This window comes from Trematomus bernacchii, unplaced genomic scaffold (genome assembly GCF_902827165.1).
Source record: "Trematomus bernacchii unplaced genomic scaffold, fTreBer1.1, whole genome shotgun sequence".
Lineage (NCBI taxonomy): Eukaryota > Metazoa > Chordata > Actinopteri > Perciformes > Nototheniidae > Trematomus > Trematomus bernacchii.
This window is the reverse complement of record NW_022987313.1, coordinates 3210430-3220429: the sequence shown is the minus strand read 5'-3', so window position 1 is coordinate 3220429 and position 10000 is coordinate 3210430. Positions and strand designations below refer to the sequence as shown.

General features: G+C 39.5%; 2 protein-coding genes across 5 annotated transcripts in view; one reads left to right on the top strand and one right to left on the bottom strand.

The window, feature by feature from the left end:
• Positions 1-1264, top strand: part of LOC117492542 (transcription factor Sp3-like) — a 14139-nt gene extending 12875 nt beyond the window's left edge. For all 4 annotated transcript variants that reach the window (XM_034143107.1, XM_034143048.1, XM_034142882.1 and 1 more), the window contains one exon: positions 1-1264. This exon is cut by the window's left edge and continues 1287 nt beyond it. The gene's annotated coding sequence lies outside the window, so the exon portion shown is untranslated.
• A 363-nt stretch (positions 1265-1627) lies between these two features.
• Positions 1628-10000, bottom strand: part of uggt1 (UDP-glucose glycoprotein glucosyltransferase 1) — a 31956-nt gene continuing 23583 nt past the window's right edge. The window contains exons 29-40 of the mRNA XM_034142340.1: positions 9997-10000; positions 9491-9576; positions 9313-9397; positions 9101-9189; positions 8596-8700; positions 8373-8457; positions 6987-7169; positions 6145-6305; positions 5800-5914; positions 5182-5298; positions 3566-3710; positions 1628-2768 (exon numbers count right to left, since the gene is read on the bottom strand). The exon at positions 9997-10000 is cut by the window's right edge and continues 155 nt beyond it. Of these exons, the coding sequence (XP_033998231.1) occupies positions 2749-2768; positions 3566-3710; positions 5182-5298; positions 5800-5914; positions 6145-6305; positions 6987-7169; positions 8373-8457; positions 8596-8700; positions 9101-9189; positions 9313-9397; positions 9491-9576; positions 9997-10000 (1195 nt within the window). The 3' untranslated portion in view covers positions 1628-2748. The remainder of the gene's footprint in view (positions 2769-3565; positions 3711-5181; positions 5299-5799; positions 5915-6144; positions 6306-6986; positions 7170-8372; positions 8458-8595; positions 8701-9100; positions 9190-9312; positions 9398-9490; positions 9577-9996) is intronic.

The following is a 10000-nucleotide window of genomic DNA, read 5'->3' as shown; positions in this document are numbered from 1 at the left end:
ATTATTCTAGCTAGCTGTTTCCTGTTGTTGTGCTAATTTAGCTAACCAGCTGCTGGTGTTTACTGTACAGACATGTGCGTGGTGCCAATGTTCTCTTCTTACTTTTGGCAAGAAAGCAAATTGGCATATTTCCCAAAATGTCTAATCTTCCTTTAATAAAGCCCAGCAGCTGTGGGCCAATCAGCGACAGCCACCGGGCGGGGCCTCTGAGCACGGCGGGAGTTAAATTGGGCAGTAGGACGACACAGTGCCACTGTTTACTGATCTGATGCTGGTGATGGGAAATAGATGCAAGCCACTCTGAAAAAAAAAGGGGCAACTTCTTCCAGCGTCTGGTCAGCGTGAACAGAATGTCTCATCTGTCCTCACGAGCCCGCCGTCCGCTGTGCTCGTCCACGTCAAAACACGTTTTTTTTTATTTTCCTTTTGCAATTTCTTTGTTGTAAATTCACATATGTATTTCAGTTTTTCTGTGTCGCCGATCTCGCGTGTCGTCTAAATCGAAGTCACATGTTGGTGATCCTGTAATGTCGAGGGGTTACCTCTGAGTTCCTGCAGGGCTCTTTATTGCCATCGTCATCTGCACGCGGCTGCAGGAGGAGAACGTGCACAAATTGTTGCCATGAGAAGAAGAAGAAGAAGAAGAAACGGAGAGACGATGCAACGACCCCGAGGTGTTTGTCTTCATTCCAGCTGATGTGGGATTAAGTTTTGCAATAACGGCTCTGCTGGTAATTCTGGCCTGATGTCACTCAAGTCAAAAGGAAAACAATCATGCCATTGTTTGTCGTTTTTATTTTATTTTAATTAATGTAATCCTTTCCTCAGTTTGTCCTCATGTTTGTAGCATTCATTTACATGTATATTATCTTATTTTCACATTGTTTATAGAAGCCATTGCTTAGTTAACTGCATTTTGTTGTATCAAAACCTTATTTTAAAATTGATTTTCTTTTTTTTTTAAGAATTGGTGTAAAAATTGAATGTTACCTTTTGTAAAACCTTTTTTCAAATGGATCACAATAAAAGTCTGAAACCTTCCAGAAACAGGGTTTATATGTGGAAGGCAACATCAGTTTATCTTCAACAATTTAGAAGAAACTTAATTGTCCACACAGTAGGAATATGATGTGTACCTTAATAACGAGGCAAATATTTTACTGCTTGTTTTCACATTTTAAACTGGATAACGCAATCTTCACAAAAAACCTATTCTGTACTGTATTTACAAATGGTCTTAAATTGAAGTATTTGAAAGCTTTAATCTGTGCACTTGATTACTATGTTCTTATAATATAAGCAACAAGCGATGTTACAGCTTTTTTTAAATATATGCCTCTTCACGCGTAAATAAATGTGAATGCCTTTTTATACACAAACTTAATATCTTCAGCTTCATGTCTACACTGAATACAAATTAAACAGTGACTTTAAATGTATTGTCAACATTTCCATATAATTGTATTAGGTTAGTTGAAAGCAATAGTATTATGTTTTTATTGAATCTTAAAATTATTACTTTCAACTAACCTAATACAATTATGTATTATCTGTTTACATTTAAGTAAAAGTTTCAATTTTCTTTGAGTGTAGGCAAACCTGAAAACACATGAAACAGCAACATGGAGAACTTCTTAATTAGGGATTTTTATTATTTAACAAAAACCAACAGCCAGAACAGGATGATAATGTCACATTCATTAATGTTACCCCAAAATCAAAGGTTTTTTCAGGTAAGTCTTTATTGTCACAGCTGCTCTTCTCTTACAGTACCACTCACTCCCTGAGTCAGAGACATTTATATTCCAAGACACTGGGGTTTCAATCGAGGCTGCTTGAGCTGGACTACATTTTCATGCCAATTTCCAGATGAGTGAACATTACAACTCATTTCCTAATTCCATACACATTCCCTTTAAGTGTTGTGGACTTAAGATAGGACACTAAAAATCCCCATTAGTTTGACGTAAAACTAGAGTACCCACCTCTGTACAGCACAATGCATCATGTAAATGTATCTAGCATGTTGTGAGGGGCTTGCAAAACATTTGACTTCCAAGATTCATAATTCAGTGGTATATAAAACAAATTGAGTTTAATCTGATGAATAACAGGGGATCATAGTTTACTTCATTGGACACCAGTTTGATTATCTTCTCTGTGATCTTTGCATTAATCTGTCAAATCAGTATAAAAAACCTTTTTAATGTCATTATATTTATTTCAAACATATGGCCCAGGCCTATTACTAAGGTGTGAACATTGGGAACTGATCTACAGTCTGTAAACTAAGTGTAAGCCTATTGGATTGTACCCTTTACCAAAAAGGAGAAACAGCTTCAGTTGTATTCCTATAAGTGAGCAGAAATCCCTCCCAGCTTTACATGTTTCAAAATAAAAACCCCGGGAAACCAGCAGAGAGAATTTCTAACGCTCTCCTCCCGTTGTGCTTCAGCCAAAACCAGAATCAGTGCAAACATACAGACTGACATTTATAATAGGGGAATAAAACAAAGATCTTAAATTCACGATTCGCTTCACAAGATACATTCTCACCACTTTCACACACGCGTACAGAAAAACCTCTCAGACCCGCCCTTTTCCCTCCCCGTCACACGATATAAAAAAAGACAAAGCGGTGTGAACCGTCTAGCAGTGGTGTGTCGTCTGTCAGCAGGCGGGAGGAAGAGGAGCCTCTTCAGGACTCTTTAAACAGAGTCCAGTTCATCACCTCGTCACAAAGAGTCCTCACAACTCTGTGTGAGTGTCTGGAAGAGAGAGAGAAGATCAGTCAAGACGATGGATGTGATCAGGTTAGAGCAGATAAATGTTGTTTCTCTGTACTTTACATGCAAGTAGAGATGGAAGGATATAGAATGTTATAAAGGGTCATGATAAAAGCACCGAGTTGATCAGGGAGAATGATATACATATTCTCACATGAAAAAGTCGTAAGAAAGACTTACAATGTTGCTTTTTATTTATCCTTTCTGCAAGATTACCTTAATGATTATTATTATTATTAAAAAAGTTTCTCCAATGCAATGAAAATATGTATTTCTTTACTAAATGAAAGGTCAAGAGAAGCCAATATGTTTAAGTGCCATTTTTTTAGCTTTAATAATATTTTAGGGATGGGACCATTTCTATTGTGGTTTGTTATAATAAACTCATAATTAGGTGGTTTGGGTGGATTTCCGTACATGACTGACTTCAAAAAGGGCTGTCTAGCTCGCTTTAATGATAGGAGTGAAAAATAAAGCTAGGAATTAAATAAATGAAGGGCTCACACTGTCACAATGTTTTATTTATTAGTCCAGTAATTATGCAGGGGCACCATTTATCCTTATTTCATATTTTTCAATAAAAAGATGTGTCCTATCTTTGATGCAATAAGAACTTGTTTGTCTGTCAACAAAATGGTATGTAAAGGGATCCCAGTATGATATCTACATACCTTTGATGATTATCGGGATAATATTGAGAACTATTTCCCCCAGGATAATCATGACATAACCTCACACATCCTCCCATGCCTACTCACTCTGCTCTGAGCGTTCAGTACCTGTTTCCTGCTGTTTTTTCGTGTGCTGCACTTTGTCCTGCACTTTGGTCTGCATGCGTTTGATCTCCTGGTCGTAGTCGCTCCACTCGGCCACGATCCTCACCGCCGCATGCAGCTTGGGCTCCTTGGTCTTCGGGTTGTTGCACTGAGGGAAGAATGAGCCGTTATTACTGTTGCTTTAGTGATCTCTCAGCAGGGGGAGAGAACAGGCTGCATCGCTGCACGTGGTCATTTAAGGAGATGATTGGAGCTCAAACTGATCTGTCTCACATCTACCACAAGGGAACTACTTCAAAGGCTACAGTTTGATCCGCGCCGGACAGAGATTCAGGTGAGGAGTCTCATCAGATGGGAAATTGCTGATGGTATCGGGGTGTACTGTAGGATTTATGAGACTGGATTTTATGAGACTGTTTGGTACAGTTTAGTATCTGTCTTCCATTATATTCCTACAGACATACTTTTAGAATTTGTTCCTTATAAATGACACCTACTGTACTTCTGTTATCAGATTGTTGCAATGAATGATCACTTTTCTTACTATAAGACACTGTGTACCCACATCTAAGTAAGGGATAATGTGCATCGAGGCGGTCATTATGGGGAAAAGAACACCCGACAGGCTCATCAGGGATCCCAACGCGAATAAATTGTTTTCTCGAGGAGCTTTTTGATGACAGATTTGAAAACATCGTTGCTTGCTTTAAAATTAGCACAATTCATTATGTCAAACCTTGGAAAGTATCTAGATATCCCTGCCCTAATGCCAAAGTAACTGGCAACTGAATATGTTTTGCCGTTTGAGGTCTATGTCTGGACCGTTGCGTAAAAAGGAGGGTTTCTGCCCCGTTACTTCTCCGCTGTTTTCTAGTCCCTCTTGTCTTGTCCGTTTGAAACTGTATACAGTTAAATCGACCGGACTTCTTTCTGCAGATGTGAGCGTCCTTAACAACGGTCAATAAGTCCTTGACAGCGGTCTGTCTGTTCTGGATTAACAACGTGTCACGTGTTCTGAATTGACCAATCAGAATCGAGTATTCAACTAAGCCATGTAATAAGTAAGGGATAATGTGCAGCGAGGCGGTCATTATGGGGAAAAGAACACCCGACAGGCGGATCAGAGAGCCCGTCGCGAAGTGGAGGGATCTTGATCAGCATCTTGATCAGCATCTTGATCAGCATCTTGATCAGCATCTTGATCAGCACCTTGATCAGCATCTTGATCAGCACCTTGATCAGCATCTTGATCAGCACCTTGATCAGCATCTTGATCAGCACCTTGATCAGCATCTTGATCAGCATGCCCTTTTAAACTTATGGTATTATTTTTATTTTGTCATAGTGTCTGTTGCTTATTATCGCCCTATACATCCAAAAAGAACTCATTCACATATTGAGCACTACATTGTACATACTCAGTACAATACTACATCTCAGCAAGCCTGTGTGCCCTCTGGTGGCTGTTAGGAGGAACTACAATCCCTATAATAACAGCTCAACTGTGCAGGGACCTACAGGTGTTTGACCACGTGAGGAGAACTAACAAAATAATATTATAAAACAGATTTCATAGATTCTATTCCTTTTCTCTTGCAACAAAGTCAGAGTGCTGTTACCAGGTCTATCGTCTTGGCGCTTCCCTTGGAGCTGTTGTCGCACCACGTCTCACACCACAGCCACTCCTGAGGCAGAGACTTTATGGGCACCTGGTGGATCATGTTGTTGGGCAGATCCTGGAAATAACACAGACAATGAGACCAATGACAGAAGCCAGGACAGGAACTGTTAAAGAGACATTACAAGGAGAACTTGTTGGAAACAGCTGTTATGGTTGTCTATGTGTGAATCAAACCATGACACATGATGTTGAAGCTTAGGTGAATTTAAGTCATAAAGGTTGAAATATAATCTGCAGACAGGCCTTGAAAAAACATGAACATGCACCACTCTCCTTATATCTATGAAGGTGTAAGGAGTAACTGTGTTAAAAGCTCTCCTTGTTTCTGCGTTCAAGGACATTAGAAAGTTGATTCACGCTTTGTTTTCATAAAATCACTATCAGACAGGAAATCTATTTGCAGAAACTGACATAGTTTAGAAATCTGGATTCTCAAAACATAAGCTTTGCATGTATTGTAAGCTGTAATACATAAATAATGCAAAAATCATCCTTTCTAAACAGTTTCAGGAGTTAGAATCACTTCAAGGGTGCGTATTAAAGAGAGTAATCTGACCTGGTCGAGGTTGGAGAGGCTGTTGGGGTCCTGGCTGAGACCCTGGTACTGTCCTCTGAGTCGATCTCCTGCTGCGATCTTCCTGAACTTCTTCAGGTCGACCACATACAGCGCACTGCAGGGGGAGAACAGGAAACAGAGACAATATGCATGAAATCATGAAGAACATATTGAGAAAAAGGAACAGTGAGTCTGTGTGTGAGCTGTCAGAGTGTGTGTCAGAGTGTGTGTCAGAGTGTGTGTCAGAGTGTGTGTCAGAGTGTGTGTCAGAGAGTGTGTCAGAGAGTGTGTCAGAGAGTGTGTCAGAGAGTGTGTCAGAGAGTGTGTCAGAGAGTGTGTGTGTACCTGATGTGGTATTTGCGCCCTGCGAGGTGGCTCGCCCAGTATCCGGTCTTCCAGAAGCGATAACCGTCCATCTCCCTCCGGCTCTCGCAGAACGGCGTGTATCCGTACGGAGCGCCCTCCAGGTCGAAGTCACGCAGCTCCTTCAGGTCTGTGCGCACGATCTGAAGAGAGGGAACACAACAGAGGGATCACTTCAGAGGGGAGACACTGGTTTTATTATTAATGATCAGTTTGTTACTTTAATCATCTGTTATATTTTAAAAACTAGCAGAAGCTGACGTCTTAACATTGTATTTTATTTCAGTTGGTTAAAAAAAAAAAGAATTATACATAAATAAAATCAATCAATTGTATTTGTGACATGTCATCATATAAGGTTTGCTACAACTTAATTTAGTTCCTTGAATTTGTGTATTAATTTATATTTTTAAAAGGACATTATATTCACATTTGAGAAGTTGCTACCAGTTGAGTTTTGATCATACAAATCCTCTGAATTGTTAACATTTTGTAAATCCACAAACTGAGTAATCTCCTAAACTCTTCAAACACGTTGATAAGATTTTATAAGTATTAGATTACAGCTAAAAGTCCTGAAACATGAGACAGTGGAACATTGTTTCCCAGACTGAATCATAAAACCTTCTGGCCTTTTCAATCATTTAAATCCCCCAAAAAGTCTCAAAATGATAACCTGTAATGTCACATTTTGGAGCTTTTAACATCAGTTTTTTCATATACCTCTTTTGATATCATCAGTTTATGATCTGAACAGTAAAAATAACACATATTTGGACAGAGGCAGGTGTTTCCAGTGTTTGTGCAGCCGGCTGTGAGCTCACCTGGTCGGCGTCCACAAACAGGATCTTGTCGACAGCGAGAGGAAACAGCACGTCCAGGAACAGGATCTTGTATCCCCAGATGATCCTCTGCTTCTCCGTCTGTTGGTGCAACCAGCGCGGCCATTTGTACTGCACCAGCTCGTACTGGAACCCATACTGCTGCGCCATGTGGGGGATGAACTCCTGAGGAGGGCACACACAGAACACACTGTCAACTAGGACATACTAGAGACAATGTCAACTGCAGTCAAACCTAGCTGGATAAGAGATGTGAAATAATAAATGGGCATCCTAATGAAAACCAGATTAAATGTCAATACCAGGATGCGACAATGTTTGTGAAGACAAAGAAAAATAGAGCTTTCAAATAAAAACTGATAGTGTCATTATGCATTCATCAGGGTTCATACACTTTTTCACCAAGGATTTTCAATGACTTTTCCATGACCTTTACCTAATTTTCCATGACCAAAAAAAATTACTCTTTCTCAGCGGTACCACTGAAAATGGTTTATTTTAACATGGAACAGGAAAATAAGGTCTGCATATGAAACATGTTGTGCCTATCTAAAACAAATCAAATAGTAGGCTTACTAGCTTCTACAGGCTAAAGCAACTAAAATCTCTCACCAGCAAAATACCTCGTCAGTTAAATGCCATTTTACGTTTCATTACTATACAGTATTTATTATCATTATAGTAACTATTTTGGCGATTAGATAAAATATAAATTATATTTGATGCAACTTTAGTTACATTTCCATGACTTTGGGAAAAATATTGCTTTCCATAACTTTTCCAGGGCCTGGAATTAGCATTTTGAATTTCCATGACTTTTCCAGGTTTTTAATGACCGTAAGAACCCTGATTCAATAAGTGTCATAAATCGGAAAAAACCCACAATTGACAGTAGAAACGATACTGAACCAGTCCAAAAAAACAAACACATTTAGACGGATAACAGAGGGCACAACCATCTGTAGACTTTAAATCACTTTAAATCTACATAAAAAACAATCCTTTATATAGTAGCAATGGCGCTATTATGGACTTAGAACATCTGGGTTACTAAACAATCTTGTGTGGCCTTAGGAGATAAAAGAAGTAAAAGGATGAAATCAATATAAAGGCAGTGTGTATTGCAGGATAATGAGTCTTCACACAGTAAAAGTGAAGCAGTCATAGAAACAGGGCTGATAATGAGGAGAGAGGCGAGGAATGATCAGGAGGTTTGGTTCTGCAGGCGGAGAGAGATGGAATCCCCGCTGCATGCTTCACCTTGATTCAGAGCTCCTGCTTGAAGCTCACATCACTGACAGAGAAAAAAGAGAAAATCTCCACATCAATGATGGGATGCCGACTGATTCTCTAATGCTCAAATCTTACCTTGAACGCCGGGGACAGGTAGTTCTTGAGGAACCAGAACTTAACGGGAGTTTTGGTGTTTTTCAGAACTGACAGCATCATAATCCTGAGGGGAGGAAGAGTAAAGACATGGTGGCAACAGGGTTTGGAGAAGAAAGGGAACGAAATCTATATTCTTTAAAAGACATAAGATGACTTTATTTGAGGATTTTGGTTGATCTTTGGTCACATCTCTGAGTCTCACCTGAGGAAGCGCTCGTACAGATGCCCCGAGGCCACGGAGAAGATGTTTATCACGTCGTCTTTCTCCTGCTTCACCTCCTCTGGCTTTGCTCCACCTGTGAACCCTCTGAAAGACAGAAGTCAACCTGGTTATTTGAGAGTTTAAATTTAAGGTTTCAAAAGAAAAATGAGGTGTCCTCCAGATTCTTCCAGGATAGAGTTAACCTGTATGTGACAGTTCATCTGCACATACAGTAAGTACTGCTTATGAAAATCATAGTAAGGGCTACGGCTAACAATTATGACCGTTGTTAATTGAATTATAGGTTCAATTTGCAATGATGGTAAACATGGAAACAAGCACCTCACACCTGAGACGCTCCAACGAGATAATGTGTGAAAGCTTTGCTTCATAAACAACAAACAACTATTAAAATGGTTGATAAGCTGATAGATGAATACATTTATTTTTAAGCATATTTGATTATAAAAGCAGAAACTACACATGTTTTATATGAAAGCTGTACCTGGTGAGAGATTTCCAGAAGCCGGCGTCGTTCTCTTCCGTCACGTCGCTCAGCAGCTCCTCGTTGAACTTGTCTGGTTTCTTCTGGACCTGAACAACACAAACATTTAACCCAGTAAGTCGAAACGTATATATGTAAAAATGATTATCAATATATAACAAATAATTGTATTTAGCTGTAATTCTATATTGTCAGACAGTCATGTGACAGACCTTGACTTTAATGACCCGGGTCTTGAAGTTGTTCAGCACGACTATGATGTCATCGGACTCTGCAGGAGAGTCTGTGCCCTCATGGCTGCAACACAAGAAAGAAAACAAAACGGTTTACAAGTTTGTAAATCTAAGATATTTAACTTGAAAAGATTGTGGCTTTTCACTTCTCTTCTACCTGTAGATCTTGTAGATGTCATCAGAGCGTCCTTTCCTCATCTTCAGGATCCAGGCGCCGGGGTTTGCCTTCAGCTGAAAGTATCCCTACAGAGCAGGAAACACGAGATGTACAGTGCGTGTGAGTATAATAATACTAACCCCTAACCCTATCTAAAAGAGCATTAAAAAGTATCAACAAATGACAACAACTGGCATCTATCTGTTCCAAGGCGTTGGCAGTAACTAAGAACATTACTGAAGTTCCATACTCAAGTAAATTCAAACATATTAACACTTTACTTCCAATCCACTGCATTTCAGAAGGAAATACTGTACTTTTAAAAATGTAAATCTGAAAATGCTGTCACATGTATGAGTGCAGATGGGGTACTTTTGATACTTAATATCAGGAAATCAGGGTTGTAGTTATAATGGAGCATTATAAGAGTGCGGTATTTAAACTGTTACTGAAGTAAAGGATCTGAGGACTTGAACAACATCATGAGAGGCTCCTCTGGGACTCACCAGG